The 17645-nt window shown below is 53.8% G+C and overlaps 1 protein-coding gene across 2 annotated transcripts; it reads right to left on the bottom strand.

The window, feature by feature from the left end:
* Positions 1 to 4662: 4662 nt before the first annotated feature.
* On the bottom strand, positions 4663 to 16980 carry DDX25 (DEAD-box helicase 25). Of its 2 annotated transcripts, none has more exons than XM_024557404.3 (12): positions 16883 to 16980; positions 16251 to 16315; positions 15949 to 15990; positions 15110 to 15245; positions 13960 to 14052; positions 13756 to 13858; positions 11946 to 12060; positions 10839 to 11016; positions 8734 to 8971; positions 7580 to 7742; positions 5418 to 5606; positions 4663 to 4952 (listed from the first exon to the last, which is right to left on the bottom strand). In XM_024557404.3, the coding sequence occupies exons 1-12, from the start codon at positions 16978 to 16980 to the stop codon at positions 4891 to 4893; spliced, it is 1482 nt and encodes a 493-aa protein (XP_024413172.2). In that variant the 3' UTR covers positions 4663 to 4890. The 2 variants fall into 2 exon arrangements, with proteins under 2 accessions (XP_024413172.2, XP_024413173.2); XM_024557405.3 differs by having other exon boundaries at positions 16251 to 16314; positions 16918 to 16980.
* Positions 16981 to 17645: the final 665 nt, after the last annotated feature.

Here is a 17645-nt window from a genome sequence, read left to right as displayed (position 1 = left end):
TTACACTAAAAAGAATGCATATTCTGAATAAGCTGATGAAGACACGTATAAACAGAGGGTCACATGGGGGAAGAAGCCAGAGAATCTAAAAGTTAAGGCGGCACAGTTAGGAGTTCACTGCTCCATTTTCTCTTCCTTTGCTGAAGATGAACTTCCTGTGTGCAAAGCGCCTGTAGCTCATGTTCACCCACGTGTGCAGCTCCGCTGTGTGGGGTCTTGGAAACATGGTGTTTTAGAATGGGCTGAGTCTCCAAGATCATTTTATTCCAAACTCCCAGCTAATTCAAGACCGAGAACTACAGCATGCACTGCAAGTCCGTGTGTGGGATGCTTCCGATGACGGAACATTCCCAGGGATGGGAGGGAGCTTGGGAGCTGGGCACCTCGCAGAGCAGCGTCCAGGCTCTGCCTCCTGGGTCGCGCCTCTGCACCTCACATGGAGCAGGGCTTCCCAGTCAAGCCCTGCCTTCCGAGTGGGATTTCAAGCAACAGATGACAAAGTAAGGGACTGGAGTGCAATTGCATTATTTTTCCTAACAAAAAAAAGAGAATATTAAGCTCAAAATAAGAGCATAAAAATATTCTAGAAATAGGAATATAGAAACTCATTTTTAGATAGGCTATTCTACGGAACTGGAAACACTATGGGCAGCCCTGGCTGGTGTAGCTCAGTTGGTTGGAGCATCATCCTGAATTGGAAGGTTGTGGGTTCGATTCCCGGTCAGAGCACATACTCAGGTTTCAGCTTAGATCCCCTGTCTGGGTGCATCCAGGAGGCAACCAATCAATGCTTCTCTCTTGCCTCTTCTCTTACATTGATGTTTGTCTCTTTCCCCTCCTCTGAAGGCGGGCTGGTGGCTCACACAGGCCGTGGCTCCTCTGTGGGTGGTCAGGACACACCATCAGGTCTCCTACCCAAGACTCATCCCGCATCAGCTTGCTTCCTGTAGTTCCTTAGGCAGAAGAGTCTGAAAGTGTCTTGTTTAAAGGCGGGGCAGAAAACCACGTTAAAAATGGACGCTGTTGCCTCAACCCCACCCAGATTTTAAAACGACAGTTTGCAAAGTGCTGTTTGGTGGGCGGGGCAGAGTGGTTGCCCCCCACCCCAAATGCACACATTGAAGCCCTGACCCCCCAATGTGCTGGAGTTCGAAGGTGAGGCTTTGGGGAGGCAGTCAGGTCATGGGGTGTGCGTTGGGATTTGGGGATCAGACACCAGTGCCTCTCCCTGCCTGCTGAAGGCACGCGGTGGGCAGAAGAAGAGTCCTCACCAGAAACTGAGCCCTGACGGCTTCTCATCTTGGACTTTGCAGCCTCCAGAACTATGAGGAAGGAACTTTGTTGTTGAAGCTGCCCGGTCTGGGGGATTTTGCCATGGCTACCTCAGCTGACCGAGACACAGAGCAGCAAGGAAACCCACAGGACAAGGGCCATGTCTGCACACAGTGGCTCTGACATCTGCCTCAGGCCAGAGTCTGGCTCATTCATTCGTCCTGAGACAGAGGGAGCCCGGAAGTGCCCCCAGCACCTAGATGTGCAAACACTGGCGTGGGGCGGCGTGGGGCGGTGAGGGGCGGTGAGGGGAGGCGTGGGGCGGCGTGGGGCAGCCAGGGAAGTGAGCAGCAACTCTGAGGGCGAGGAGGGATTCAGCCGTGCTCCTCTCAGCCATGGGAGAAACGATGGGCAGAGCATGCTGGGGTCCGTAGTTTTTGGACCCCTCCTAGAGCAGAAAGCTGGTGTTCCCTGCAGCAAGGCTGTGGCATCTCACGGTCCAGGGGTTCTATGGTGCCAGGAGGGTCTTTAATGCATGTACACCTGGTGGTTCCCTCCAAGTGCTGGAGGGGTGGAGTGGGGCGGGTGCAATCCAGGAGGACCCCACTCTTCTTAGTCCCTCGGTGACACTGGTATGTGCCCACCCGCTGGGGCCTGGGTGCCCTCTGGGCCAGCAGGTGTGGGCTGTCTATACAGCCGAAGGAGGGAGCGGACGGAGGCCCTGGTCTCAGAGGGCAAAGCGCATGCCCGTGGAGTAAGCAGTCACTGCTCCGGACTCACACTTCAGCTCCTATTCCCACGGCTGTGCTACGTCCACCTGGGTCCTCTTTCTGATCCGGGCCCCTCCTTGAATTGAAAGGAAGGAGACGCAGCAAAACCAAGACTGGCCACAGCTGGCCTCTCTCCCCAGAGTCAGGAAAGGCACTGCGCCCCTCAGCCCTCTGAGGTTTTCCACTGTCCAGCCCACGTGTGGAGGCTGCCAGCGGCTTTCGTGGGGCCGAGCCTTCCTGAGGTGGGTCAACACCTTCTCACCACCAAAAGCATTAGCGCCTCTCGGGGAGGGCCGTCAGACCCCCCACTGGCGAGGACTTTTCCCAGTATTCACAGTTGCCGCAGATCCAGCGCCTGCCATCACCCCGGGCCGTGCCCAGGTGAGGCGCCCACTCCCACGCCCTCTGGAAACCGCGGCCCTGCCCTACGTAGCCGTGAACGCCCGCAGGCTGACGGAGCTACGCTGGCCAAGACAAACCTCACGCGCTGGTGCGGTGTCGGGTGCCAAGGAACACACAGCTGATTAAGCGGGCGCACAGATGCGCTGAGGTCATCGGGCTGTTCAGGGTCTCCGTTTCCTTTTCTCCGAGGCAGGCATCGACCCAGAGAGAGGACCGTGGCCAGGCCACGAATGCACACGTGAGGATCACTTGCAGTTTCGGCAGGGAGCTGCACCCTGCCACGTGGTCTTTGGATTGTTGACTCACCGAACCGGACAGTCCGGGTTCAGACCCTGCGGCTCACGGACCACAGGCTCTGAGCCTCCTCGGCCGCCAGACAAAGGGATGGGAGGAGGGGGGCAAAGGGCAAGGCGGGAGAATGCCCACTGTTTGCAGACCCCGTGGGAACAGCGGCCACACAGGAGCTGCTGGAGACATTTGTGAGGGGAACCGGTAGAGAGTCTCTCAGCCTGGAAAGGGAGGGGGTACAGTTCTATTTAGACTCCCCTAGCCCCCAACGCTGAGCTGAGCATGATGGAAAAGTCCGACTTAATTCTCTTATGGTACGATTGCAGCACATCTCGACACACTTCCTACGTTTACTCATCCTGCCCCATCTAGATGGAGTTCCCAACTAGGATGGAAAACCTCAGCGAAGAATGTTGGCGCATGAAGAAATGGCAGAGGAATATTTACTCACCAAGAACAAACATTCATTGAGCTGCGCGCTGAACCTATTATGTGCGGGGTGCTGGGCTGGGGGTGGGTACTGAGTGGGCAAGGAGGCCAGAGGGGAAGGCAGGCACGGCGTAAGGAGAGGCTAAGAGGGCGTGTGGAGGTGGGAGCTTCAGTTTTCAGACTGTCTCAAGACTCCTTAGCCTGGGTCCCCTCCCTCATTGCCCCCACTTTACCTGTGCCTTCAGCTCTGGTGCAGAAGGGCGTTTCTGGGCTCTTCCTGCAAGAGTCTGGTTTTCCTGCGTGGGGAAGGAACCTACGTTTTGCCCCAAAGGGTCCAGGTGAACCCAGTCACAAGCTGGATCTGGTCACTGCCCCGGTGGACCATGCTGGACAACTGCACAAGCTACCGGGATCTACCCAACCCCTTTCTCTCTTGTGACAGGCGACGCAGAGGGTCCTGTCCTCTGGGAAGCTGGCCCACAGGGTGGGAGGGGCTGCTCTGTGCTCCCTGGCAGCCCGCACGCCCACCGTGAGCCCAGTCTGTTAGAACACTGGCTCATTCGGAGCCTCTGCTGTGGGCCTCTGGATTCCGAGATGGCTGTAGCATTCCGTGACCCTTCCCCTGGGGTTGGCACAGTGGGGACTCCGTGAACACTGCTGGGGTTGGGGGAGGCTTCCATGTATTCCTGAGCCCTGCTTGTGGGGATAAACCACAGGAAGGGCGAGGGGCGCGTGGAATGCATCAATAGAGGGACGGTAGGAATGCCCTTCAATCCAGGATGGCAGGATGGCAGGATAGCAGGATGCTCACGGGGCTGCTGGGCGTGGCCCAGTGATGGGCTGGGGCCTGGGCTCTGGCACTCGGCCGCGGAACCTGCTCAAGCCTCCTGGGAGAGCGTCGATCTCCCCGTTTTCTCAGGTGCATGGGCTCATTTTTGTAGCAGTAAATGTGAGAAATAAAAAGTATCTCATTGGGACTTGCAGGGAAATGTCCAGGATTCTCAGATATAACTTTAAGTTCTTAAAAGCAAAACCTCTGCCTCCCTGAAACGTTACTTCTTAAATAAAAATCCCCCCCCCACTGCCTGTTTTAAAGAAATGACTACGATAAAGCCGTATTTTTGGAGCCTATTACAAAACTGATGATGGAGTAAATCTCTAATTTGAAGACATTTAGAAGCAAAATAGAAAAACTTTTTGAAATTCCGTATGTCAGCAGAAACATTTAAAAAAGCACAATGTCCTCCCTTCCGAACTGGTTTACTTTGTAACTGTTTCAGTGTGTGGGCTTGCACAGGGGGGGCCTCAGAGGCCAGAGGCTGCAGCGGGAGGGAGAACTGAGGCGTGTGGCTCTGCAGCAGCCCAGAATCCCAGGACGGCGAAGCTCTACTGCCATCTCGTGGCAACATGACATGTTTACAGGAGGGGTGATCTCAGACTATAAACTAACTTCAAAAACAACCCAGTAGCCCCCACAAAGGCGATTTCACCCATGAAAAGATTAGAATAAGAAATAATGTTGCTTCTTTATTCAAAAGTATCATGTGCTTCACATCAGTCTGGTTTCAAAAAGAAGTCAGGTCCTTAATACTAAGGCTACCCCATTTATTTTTGCCATAAGCAACACTTTCATGTTGAAAAAGCTCCACATTAAAAAAAGATACCTTTAAACCCCACTGGGACATTTTCACATGAACTAGGAAACGCCACAAATGACAAAGTTGTTTCTTCAGTACTCAATCTTTTCGATTTCATCCAAGTCTTCCGGGTCGAGCTGCTTGATGCTGCTGTCTGAAAGAACAGGGAAATGCCCTTCTTCCGGGGCCCCCTCGCGCTTCCCCTCCAGCCCCCCTCCGTCTCCCAGGCAGCGACCCTGCGGACTGTGGTCCCTGCAGCCTGGCAGAGACAGCCTGGAGCAGGGACGCCCTCTAGTTTAGAGGAGGAGGAATGCAGGACCGTCCCACTTGGTAGGGTGGGGCAGGAAGAAGGGAAAATGTTAATGAAAGAGGAAGCTGGAGACAGAATGTAATCTCCAAGGATGTTCCACTTTGCTTAGCCTGGTTCCCCATTCAGGACACGGAGACCCGCTCCAGGGCCCGGAACAAGCAAGGACACGAAAACCTAAGCTACCATTGATGCCCCTTGACTTAAAGTTTTCTATTTAACCACTATGTGCAAACCGACCGACTGTCCCGGACGCGCGTCCTTGCCGTCAGCGTGGACGCCCACGGCGCCCACTGGAGGGACGCTACTCACTGAAGTGGTCCTGGATCTTCATAAGCAGGGGCAGCTTATTCACTTCGATCATGTTGAAGGCCAGGCCTTTCTTCCCAAAACGCCCGGTCCGCCCGATGCGGTGGAGGTAGGTCTCATAGTCTGGCTCCTCCAGCTGGTTCACGGGGAGGTCAAAGTTCACAACGATCGTGACCTGCTTCACGTCAATCCCTAGAGGAGGAGAGACAGTGGGGGGTCCTGCCACTTCTTCCTCAGGAGAGGGCTACCAAGACCCACACTCACCGAGGGAGGTGGCACGTCACAGGCCTGGCTGCACGTGAGTGAAAGGGGCACCAGGTCAGGCTATCTGCTTGCAGAGCACGCCCACGACACTTGCTGAGTCCGTGGGAGCTACTCCTACAGACGTCTGAACACATACAGTGTGTGCACATGTGTGTGCGTGCACAGTGAGAAGGGCTCTTCCCTGCAGCACACAGCCACGCCGCCCCCCTGCCCCTGCTGTGCCGCATCGCCAGCCGCCCCCTGGGCCGCGTGGCCCCTTGGCCGTCATGGGGCCCAGCTCCGCTCATTCCATGGCCATTGCTCCAGTTGGGCCTTCTCAGCCTCGCTGCCACGTCCCCGCAATTTCCGGACAGGTTTCCTCTCTCCTCCCACCTCCAAGCTCTTGCCACGAGCACCGCAGCCGTGCGCAGGGCACTGTGCTTGCACCCCCGCCACCCGAAGCTTGCAGCACCAAGCACAAGCTGCTCAAGGCTTCCAAACAAGGGAGCCCATCTCATCCTCTCCCGACACACAAACCCTGAAGTCCAGGCACGCGGTCTTGACATTTCCCAAGCAAACTGTAAGTTCGCATCGAGCTGAAATCTGCCCTTCCTTCGAAAGCTTCCCAGCCCATGTTTCCCAGCACCACCAGTGTGACCCCTGGGGCCCCCACCCCCACCACCGACGAGCCGCCAGGTCCAGCCTTGTGCCCCTTGCACTGCACTTGGGCCCTGGGGCTCCGTGTGCCCTCTTTCCTCTGGGGCCCGGAGGTGTGCTGTCCAGATGGGAACCGCTGGCCTCACGCGGCTGTTTAATTTTAAGTTAATTCAAATTAGAAATTCAGCTCCTTAGTCACACTCGGCAGCCACATATGGCTGGTAGCTACTAACTGGCCAGCGCAGAGCAGGCCATTTCCACCCACAGAGAAATCCCTCCTCCATGCCGTGGACTAGACAGTCAGGGGTCGAGGCAGCACCTCCCCCTTTCTCCGACCACCCTCCCCGAGGGCCAGGCTCAGCTCCCGGGGCAGGTCCTCAGGCCTGTCTCAACGAACAGTGGGGGATAAACAGGGTGTGCGGCCGGGTCTAGGCGAGGACGCAGGAGGGATGAAGCAAGCAGGAAATCCCTTCTCTTGAAAGCACAAACATTTTCCCAGCAGCCAATGGTCTTTAAAATTAGAAACACCTCAGAGATGAACACCATCGGTCGTCAGGAACACGAGCTGCAATGCGAGGCCCCACACGCACCTACGAGAAAGGTGGGAACGGAACAGCGACAAGACCAGGTGCTGCCAAGAAGGCAGAGCACCTGGAACGCTCCTGGACACCAGTGGAAAGGAGAAGCGGCACAGCCACTTGGGGAAAACGTCTGCACTTTCTGAAAAAGCCTACGTCTACACGAGACCTACACAAGCGTGTTTATTCCAGCTTTTTTCAAAGCAGCCCCAAGCTGGAAGCCGTCCAAAGGCCTGTCCGCGGCTGAGTGGATGCACGAACCGTGGCACATCCATCATGGGAACACTACTCAGCCACGACAAGGGCTGGACCCGAGCCCAATGACAGCACTGATGAATCCAAAGGCATTGTGTCAAGCGGATAAGCCAGACACAAAGCCTACCAACTGTATGACTTAATTCTTACGGGACCTGGAAGAGAAAAGAGAGACAGAAATCTGACCTACAGTGGCCCGGGGCCGGACGTTGCAGCGGCTGGCCACAAGGCGGCACCGTTTGGAGGGGAGATGGCAATGTGCTGTTTTCATTAGAGTGACAGTTACAGGACTGTGTGTCTGTCAACTCATTGTACACCGTACACTTTACATGGCACACTACACACTGAGCCATACACTTGAAGGTGTAAATTTTACCACCCATAAAATACACCTCAACATGACTTTACATCCACACGCTTGCACGTACACACCTCGAGCACAGACATTGGTGGTTATGAGAACTTTCTCTTTCCCATCCCGGAAGCTCTGAATGATGCACGCTCGCTGATCCACGGTCAGCTCTCCGCTTAACAGAGCCACCTGGTGGCCATCCTGTATCATCGCCACTGTCAACCACTTGGCATTTTTACGAGTCTACAGGATGAAAGAAAGAAAGCAAGCTCAGCACCGCAAGCTAACGCCCACGGGCTGTGCCTGCAGTGCTCCCGTGCACAGGGAGGGGGCTGGGCAGGGCTGTCCCAGCGGCACCTGGAGTGGGGCACTGGGTTCTTCTAAGGGCCACGCCCTGCTCAGCCCAGAAACAGGCAACAAAATTGCTCTCCCTGCCTCCCCTGCTGGTGTGATGGCAAGCGAAACAACGTAACAGGGATACATCAGACTCTCTCAGAGTGAGTGCTCCATGCCAGGCGAGTCGCTGAAGTCTTTCCACGCAACAATTTGATGAAGCAGTTACCTAATTTCATTTAAATAATTTAAGAAAAAGCTTAAAAACCTGGGTAACTTGCCCCAGGTTACACGGCTAGTCCAGGGCGGAGCCAAGCTTCCCTTTATTCTACAGACATGTTTTCCGTGCTGTCCAAGTGCCAGGTGGGCGCTGTCCTAGTGCAGGGGACAGGGGAGCACGGCAGATGGGCCCCGCTGTCCTGGAGCCTGGAGTGTCCACGCCGCAGTGAGAAAATAAAACAAATACATAAGCACTAAGAATGTCAGGTAGCAAAAAATAAATAGGAACGTAAAAGCAGCGGGATGCTCACAGTGACAGGTGCGTGGCTGCTCGCTCACAGGAAGGCAGGGACAGAAGAGAACGTTCTCAACCTGACGAAGGGCACCGGTCGAAACCCCACCGTAACTGGTGACCCACAGGGGAGAGCATTAGAAGCCATCACTCTAAGAGAAGGGGACCTTCTGTTCAACACACAGAAGGCCCCTTCCGTGACTTCGTCTTTCTAAGTTTCACCCACAAAATACAAGTCATTTGTACTCGCAGTTACTCTGAAGATTAAACTGCACAATGGACCAAACGTGCTGAGCACAGGGCCCAGCTCCCTGGCGCCTCTGAGCGCCACGGCCCCTCCCTCCTCCCACAGGGAAGTGCGGGCCTGGCGAAGACAGTCCCGGCGGTCACCTGGCAGAAGATGATGGCCTGGCCGATGGTAATGCCGCCATAAATGTTGCACAGAGCGTGGTACTTGTCCTTCTGCTCCTCACACAGCACGTAGTACTGGCGGATGTTGTCCAGGGTCAGCTCCTCTTTGCGTAACTTGATCACGTTGGGGTCAGGAATGATCCGCTCCGCGAACTGCCACACCGAGTCCTCAAAGGTCGCTGAGAAGAGGAGCATCTGGCACCCGGAGGACAAAGCCCTGTGACAGGGACAGGGAGAAGGCTGTGAGCCACTTACTACCACTCGTGCCACTCGCCCTGGAGGCAGCCTCAAGCACCTTGTGCCCACCACCGTCGGCTGCTGCCCACACCCCCGCTCCAGCGTGAGGAGCACAATTTACGTGTGTATTCTGGGGGTTTCAGGCTTTCACACCCATTTTTCTCTTCAGGAGAAGCCAAGCGCAAGGGTCTAGGCACTGTTCACAGCGACTGACTCAAGCAACCTTCGTGGGGGAGAGGGGCACAGAGGCTGTCCTTCCCAGGCACGGGCTCTGTGTCTCGGGAGGGAGAGAAGAGCAGCCACAAAGAGCTTGATTTGCAATGGGGAGAACCCGGATGTCAGTAAAAAGGAGGGGAAAATGCGACTGCATGTGAACTGTAAAGTGAAGCCAAAACGAATACAGGGCTAAGTTTATATAAAGTCCCAAACCAGGAGAAATGCGTCCGTGGAGTCAGCAGTCAGAACGCAGGCTCACCCCGGGGGGAGGGCGGGGGAGGGGCGGGTGCTGATGGCAGGACGGGCTGGGGGGCAAGGCTAGGCTGCTGGCGAAGCTCCCTTTCTCCGTCTGCACAGCCCTTACAGAATCCCAGCCTGTCTGCGGTCGCTCACACCGCTGTACCTGCTCTATACATCGGTACAAAGCTAATTTCCAAAAAACAAAAAAGAGGGCCCAGAGAGCAATGCCCCCGTCTGAGAAGACAGAGCACTTAAAAACTAGGGGTTGGAGAGGGAGGGAGAGCTCACAGTGCCCAGGGACCCCCGCCACTACTGTAGGCCAGGGCCTGGCTCATTGCCGAGCTTTTCAAGTCAATCCCACAGACTTCAGTCACGGAGGGTGACCTGTCTGCCTGTGCGACCTCCTCAGCCCCCCACACCCCCTGGTAGGCTCCGCAGAGACAGAGAGGCACGAACCCACACAGACACACCAAGCGCAGCGCTGACAGGGTACACTGATCAGCCGGGAGCGGTATTTCTGTCTAACGACAGCAGTAGGTCCTGGAAATGGCCAAACTTACACTGTAAGCACAGGGAGGCCTTAGAGGGGGCGGGAAAAGGAGAGTGACTGGCGGTTACGGAAGCACTGAATGCCTGCCTCCTCCAACGGAAAGTCGGCAGACAATGACCACCCATGGAGAAACAGCGGTCCAAGCACATCATTTAAAGACAGGAACGTTAATATGCCAACAGAGATGTGTTCCTGGAGGGTGGGGCAGGGGGGTAATCCTTTTCTCTGCAAGTCTTTCGAACACTGTTATTTGAATACTATTCGAATATAACACTAAACGTACAAATGCTTTACTTGGAAAGAAGTGACACAGAGTTCTGAAGCCCACTCCCAGAAGTTGTGATTCAGTCCATCTCAGGTTGGGGCTGGGGGTGTGTAATTTTCAGGCCCCCAGGCAGTCCCGAGAGAGAGGCCTGGGGCGAGGGCAGGATTCATTTCACAAGTTACAGGCAAAGTCGGGACCAGACTACAGGGCTCCTGCTTGGTTACTGTCCTCTCTGTGACCTTATCTACCCACTGTGACCTTACAGGAGCCCCATCAGATTTCAATAAATTCTCTTTAGAATTTTGGCCCAAGTGTAAAAAAAAAAAATTGGCAAATTTTGGGGCAAAACCGAGTCTGTGCATTCATCTGCACGGGTGGTGCAAAAGGAAAGCAGCCAGGAAGGTGGAAATTCCCAGCAGCCTGAGGCCAGGGGGCTGAGGGAGCAAGGAAAATGCATGTTTGTTTCTATGGTGAAGGAGGCAGGGAACTGGGCGGGAAAGACGAGGAGGAGCAGCCGACACACGGAATTTCTCACCTGCACAGAAGGCCGGGAAGGAGGGTGAATATGAAAGTTACCTCTGAATTCGAACGCTTTGATCGGAGAATCCTTGCGTGTCGATCATCACATCTGCTTCATCCAGGACGAACACACGAATCTTGGTCAGATCGAATAATTTTCGCTTGAAAAACCAATGCAGGACAGTCCCGGGGGTGCCGATGATAATTTGTTTGGTGAGGTCGGTGCTTCTGGGAACTGGGGAGAGACGGGTTTGGAGGGCTGCTTCAGGAGCACACAGCCCGCGGTGCGGGGCAATGCGACACAGGACTCTCAAATCAAAGTCCATTTCCCAGCGCAAACCCTGAGGTCACCGTGGGTTTTAAAGTGGCAGTTTTAAAATAAACTCCCGAGGTTCTAGTTTTACGCTGATGGTCACATCCTGCTTAGTTGAGTCACTGCAAAGGCAGCCTCGCAGCTGCCCCACCGCCCTACGGAAACACGGGCACAGCCGTGCAAGCCCCACGAACCCTCCCCAGATGGAAGCCGCCCCCGCGCCCACCGAGAGGTTGCAGCGAGTAAACGGCGGCATCTTACGCAGCTGGTCAAAAGAATGAGGTGGGACTCTATGCCCTGATGTGGAAAGACACCCCAAACACGTAAGTCTTTGAACATTCTGAAAAAATAATCCTGGTTTTGTAAACACTGTAACAAATGCATGGATGTACGTTTGTAAGTGTGTGAGTCCCAAGCGAAGAACAAAGGGCTGCTAACAAAACCGCAGTTGTCTCTGGAAGCAGGTTTCTGCAGGACAAGGAAGAACAACTTTCCTTTTACTTCCTGATCTGTGTTTTAAAGACTTTTGTTCCTGCTATACACATGTAACACTTTAACGAAAAAGTTAAATGCAAAAGTTGCTCTGCGCCCAACAACTGAGCTTCAAAGAAAAGAACACGCGAAAGCCTCCGCCTGCGGGGAGTGGAGATGATGGGAGGGGGGTCCTCGTCAGGCACCAGGGCGGTGCAGGGCTTATCTGTGTCGCTCCATTTCATCCCGACACTGACTCTGGGACAGGTGCCGTCACAGCCCATTTGAGAGATGAGAAAGCAGAGAAGTCATAGAACAGGCTTGTCAGTGGCAGAGCCAGGATTTAAAACGTCAGCCAAGCCCGGCTTACTGGCACATACTTGGGTTCCCACGCACGGCGTACATCACTTGAACATCCACGCAGAATTTCCCCATCTGCTCGACCACACGGCCCGTCTGCAGAGCCAGCTCGTAAGTAGGAGCCAGGCAGAGGCACTGAAGTGGAGAGAAGGGGGGAGGGGTGAGATGCCTGTAAGCCACCACGCAAGTCTGAAATCCAGCTAACATTTGTACAGGGAGAGACACAGAAGTGAAAGGGGAGGATAGAACGTTTTCAGTTGAATACAGTTTTAGCAGCTGGTGGATGTGAGGTGGATGCTGAGCGTGGTAGGAGAGAAGGAGCTGAAGGATGGAGAGTGAGCTGCCTTTTATATGCTCCTCACTAAGGGTCGGCATCCTCGGATTCATGGGTTACTGCTTACACTTTCTTGGGGGGTGGGGGAGGAACGGGATGTAAAGAGGCTATCAATCAAAAAGAGGAAATGCGACAAACAACAGCTTGAGTGGGACCCTCGTCACTTCCTGCCGGCCATGAAAAGTCTGCCCGTTTCCAGGGCACTCCCTGCTTGACCAGATCCTCCTTGTGCATCTCTGGCAGAATACTCCCCCCACCTCTCTCACTGGTACCTCCACCCCCTTCTGAATGGTGGCTGCTGATGAGGAAAGATGTTGAGGGAAAAAGCTGGTGATATTTAATGCTTCAATTAAAGGTGTGTGATAGGAGAGAGGAGAAGGAAACAGAGTTAAAGTGGTAAAAATCTTTTCTCAAATACAGCTTTTCCCGAAGAATTTTTATTCATAGTATCAAACCCCAAATATACATTTCACTGAACTTGTTTTTTAGATGAGATCGGGTGCATTCAGGGTGGTATGACCAAGGAGTGAACTTGTCTTTTAAAAAAAGTGATTTCTGCCCTGGTCGGTGGCTCAGTTGGTTGGAGTATGCACCAAAAAGTTTTGGATTTGATCCCCGGTCAGGGCATGTACAGGAGGCAACCGATTGATGTCTCTCTCACCAATATTTCTCTCTCTCCCCGCCCCCTTCTCTCCCTACCCCTTCCTCTCTCTCCAAATCAAACACATCCCTCAGGTGGGGATTTAAAACAAACAAACAGGCGATTTCATACGTCTGGCTTCAGCTACTCACACCCGCAGCTTCTCCTGTCAAGGAGCAGAGTGTAAGCTTCCCCGCCGCACTGGGCGCGCTCAGGACTTAGGTACTCAGCTTGTCAAAATAGTGGAGGGTAACGGTTTGGAGAAAGGGAGCAATGACCAGGTATCTTCCACAAAGGAAGCTAGACCAGGGGCAGGACCAGTGCCGTTCTGTCCCCTCTCCATCACTCTCCGACACTTGTGACCTATGTGAGACGTTTCCCTCTCCGAGCCTCAGTTTCCTCCTCTGCGAAAGGAGGGAGGCGGGCCAGAGTTCTTCACGCCAAGCACAGTGCCGACAGTGTACACTGCCTCCTTCGATCTGCACGACGGTCCTCAGAGGCAAGCTCCTTCGCGCGTTCATTCGCTCGCTCATGCAGTGTTTAACGAGTGGCTTCCACAGGCCAGGCCCTGCACATGGCGTTCAGATTCAGGGAGGGCAGACAACGACAGCCCATGCCCTTACGGATGTCATCTTCCACAAGGAGACAAGGGAACGGCCTCTCATAAGACACTCAGCTACTAAGGAGAGAGGCTGGGACTAGAAAGCTTGTGCTCTCCATCACAGCCCCATACTTCTGCCCAACACACCGATTTCATGGAAGGTCTACTGGAAGTGTATCACTGCAGTAATGCCACGTGTTACTGACATATCACTGGCACTGAAAGCCATCCCGGCTCTCTCTCAGCCTCTCTTACCTGTGGGAACAGGTCCGAGGCGTTAACTCTGCTGAGCATCGCCAAGACGAAGGCAGCTGTCTTCCCTGTACCAGACTGGCTCTGGGCTATGAGGTTCTGGGGGCTGTGGATAAGAGCAGACCGCTGGGCACGTTCCGAAGACGAGGGCCTGAGGGTCAGACCCTCAAAGTAACCGAGTGGAGCGGCACCGCCCTGGAAACTCACGGGTGCGCCAGCATCATAGGGAGAGCCATCTCTTGGATTTTGGATGGTCTGTTAAATCCCATTGCATAGATCCCTTTTAGCAACTCTTCCTTTCTGTCAAAAAAAAAAATCAGACACTGAAAGCCTGTGATTGGTCCGTAGCCTCAGAAATACGAACCTGAAAGGTTCATTTCTAAATGAAGCCACTCTGTAGTAGGAGCTTCAAAAGTAATATTTAGAAATATATAATTCACACCTCACCTCCAAACACATACAACCCTGCCTGTACAACTGGACCCCTAAAATAACGCCCTGTGCTACATGCCTAGGATGAGGACAGAAATAGAACCTAATCAGGAACTTTCTGTTGAACCAAGTGAAAGAGGAAAAACTCATCTGGCAGAAGCGTATCCATTTGCCAGGAGAGTTTTCTTTCCCACTTAAGCAGAAAACTACGTGAGGTTATTTAATTCTTTTTAATGAATGACAAACTGATGTTTTAACAGCTATTTCCAGAGAAGACAGAAATGTACCCATCTGTCGAGTCTGCCCAGGACCAGAAGACACTCTCGGCTCATCCTTCTGCGCCAGTCTTTTTAAACGCTTCTCTCCCGGCGTCTCACGGTCAATATTAGAAGGAGGGTGAAGTGAAGCGGGCTGGACCGCTTCCACCTTCAGCAACGTGCACGTTTTGGATGCGCTTACCGGCAGCCAACTCTTAATCATAGCTAGGCTTCCCCTTCAATTTAGAAAGTGTCTGGGCGTTAGGATTTTGGATCCTTCCCCTTTACGGAAGTCCCTCTCAGTAAAATGCACTTCCTTAACACCAAGTGATAAATCCCTAGGAAACGCAGACCCCGTCTGGGAATGACATCCATTTTAATGCCCGTTTCTGGGTTCTGGTTACCGAGAGTAGTGATACGGCTGTGTCTGGCTTCGCTATTTCCCTCTGCACAGCAAGATTAAAATATGTCATCACAAAAACATTCTCAATTTGCTGAGCAAGCAGATACCCCAGTGTTCCTCTTTCAGCTGTATTTTAATTGACTGCAAATCTCATTTCCATCTATTAGAACCCAGAGGAGAGAGCCTGGCGGTTTGGGGGTTAGCAGGCTGGTTTGGTCTGTGCTATGCTTGCCAACATTCCCCTCTAAAGGGTAAAAAGACTCACAGCCGCAGCTCTTCAAATGTTTTCACGGAGTAGAGTGGAGACTTGGGATCCTTTTGTAAGACTTCGACCTGGTGACTGGATTCTACTAAGGACTGCCGGATTAACTTGTTTAAGAGTGAATTCGCTGCCAAATCCACTAAAAAAGCAAGAAGAAAAACAGGAGTATTGCAGGGGGAAATTCAGGCTTCCTAAATGACATCTAGTAAGTTGCTCTGTCCCATCTAGTGGTGGGACAGCTGCTCCTACTCTTTCTTGTCTTTCTTCTGAGTAAGTTTCCAGAGCCCTGCTGGGCGTGGCTCAGTTGGCTGAGCGTTGGCCCACGAAACAAAAGGCTGATGGTTTGATTCCGGGTCAGGGTGCATGCCTGGGTTGTGGGCCCATCTCCGGTTGGGGTGCGTGCAAGGGGCAACCAATTGACGTTTCTGTCCCTCTCTTTTTCCCTCCCTTCCCCTCTCTCTAAAAATAGATGAATAAAATCTTTTCCAACATATTTAAAACAATAAATAAGTTTCCAGAAAGAATGACACAGCGCTGAGAATTCCCTTATCTCAGGAGGACCCAGTTTCTTATGCTCTGCTGCTGCGCCAACCTCTAACTTCAAGCAAGCCTACTGCCATCAGTCCTTGCCGCTGACATTCTTAACCCATCGCTACGAATTTCATTCCAACATCCTCTAAGAAACGCGCTCCACTCCTAAGTCAGTATCTCCCCTGCCGTGCACTATTTATGGAGAAAATGCAAAGTCAGTTCTCCGACTGAGATCACGGTATTCACATGCTGAGGCTCACGATGAAATGAAATGGTGCAGGCCGATACCTGCAAATGAATCGATCTCTTACCTACGTCTTCTTCGTCGTCTTCCGTGTTGTTAATGGGATAATCTAAAAGGATGGAAGAGAAAGGGTAAACGTAAAGGTAAGGGCCGAGCAGAAATGTAAAGTACTTTATCCCAACTTCTCTTTCCGGTTCTACCTGTGCACTGACAGTTGGGTCATCCCGTGGAGGGTGGGTAAAAAGGCTGGGAAGGTAGTGGGGGGCCTGAATGTTAAACTAAGGAAGCCAGAGGTACTCCAGTTGCCAGGAGCAGAGGAAAGCAATGCTCTTTAACGGAGGCCAACCAGCTCGTCCCTACAGCACTTACCTAGGTTTGGGGCTGCGGTGGTCTTCACGCCCTGAGGGTTCTGGTGGGGGATGAGGTTTGAAAACTATTGAAAGACACAATTTCAACCAACGTCAGGAAGCAAGACTTCAAGAAGCACAGTGCTACCCCTAACGGGCTGGAAGGGATGCAGGAAAAACCGCCCAGCTATTGTTCCCTTCGCCATGTCAGGTATAAATGGCTTCCTTTCAGGAACAGTTCTTCTGTTTGAATTACCCTAAAACTGGAGGAGACTTTGTGCTGCTCCTGTATGGGCAGGGCCTCTTCACAGGCCTCTAGTCTAAATGTGGCCGCCCTCGGGGGATCACACGCGATGTGAGGAGGTGCTAGGAAAGCGCGTGGTGGAGACGGAGGGAAGCTAGCCCCGGCTTAATGGTCAAATTGGGGGAGTAGAAAACTCGGGGTCTGCTTGGTACAACCAGCTGCTTTCCCTTCGAGGACTTACAGGTGTCTTCATGTTGCCCTTTCAAACCAGAGGTCTTGCTCTCTAGGTCTCCCTTTTTCGGAGCCTCCTTCCAAGTCCTTGCCACTCCCCATCTCCCCTCCACGATTAGACACCCCACTCCCCACCCCCACCGCACCCCATAGATGTCCCCTGGTTGTGCTGTCCTAGCCCGCGCCCCTCTGCCCTCCGGTCGGTGGCGGTTACATGGCTGTTTACATGCTCGCTCTCCGCTGCCCCCGGGTCGCCTTTCCAAAGTAACGACGCCATGGCTGCGATCACCGCTCTGACCCCAGCACGTGCCTCCGTCGTGGCGTGGAACGTCCGGCCCCACCCTGCGGCCAATGAGCTCCCTTCGGGGGCAGGGCACGTGCGGGGACCACCAGGGGAGCAGCGCAGGCGCCTGGCTCCGCGGAAGGGGGAGGAGGGGGGAAGGGAGGGGGGAAGGGAGGGGGGAAGGGAGGGGGGAAGGGAGGGGGGAAGGGAGGGGGGAAGGGAGGGGGGAAGGGAGGGGGGAAGGGAGGGGGGAAGGGAGGGGGGAAGGGAGGGGGGGGGCAGTGTCCCGGGGGTGAGGAGGGGCTGCGGGAGAACCTGTCCATCAGCCGGGCTGCTCTTTGGCCAGCCCCACACCACGCCAGGTGTTGGAAGCCCGGGACGGGCGCTGTGGCAGTGGACATTTGCCTGCAGCTGACCTCTGATAAGACAAGAACAGCTTAGGTCTCTGAGCAGTCACGATCTTCGTACCTACCTGCCTTACCCCACCACGCACTGGGCAGGTAATTCTCCAAGTGTTCAGGCTGGACCCCCGCCCCACTTCAAGCTCTCAAGCTCACGTTTCCCCCCAAATTTCCACTTCTACTCGACGAAAGTCAGAAAGGCTGCGAATTGCTAGGAAAGTGGAGGGTCAAAATGGGTACGTTTCATCTGACAAATGA

Source organism: Desmodus rotundus, chromosome 7 (assembly GCF_022682495.2).
Source record: "Desmodus rotundus isolate HL8 chromosome 7, HLdesRot8A.1, whole genome shotgun sequence".
In the NCBI taxonomy this organism is placed as follows: Eukaryota; Metazoa; Chordata; class Mammalia; order Chiroptera; family Phyllostomidae; genus Desmodus; species Desmodus rotundus.
The sequence above is the reverse complement of the archived record's forward strand: the minus strand, read 5'-3'. Positions and strand labels throughout refer to the sequence as shown.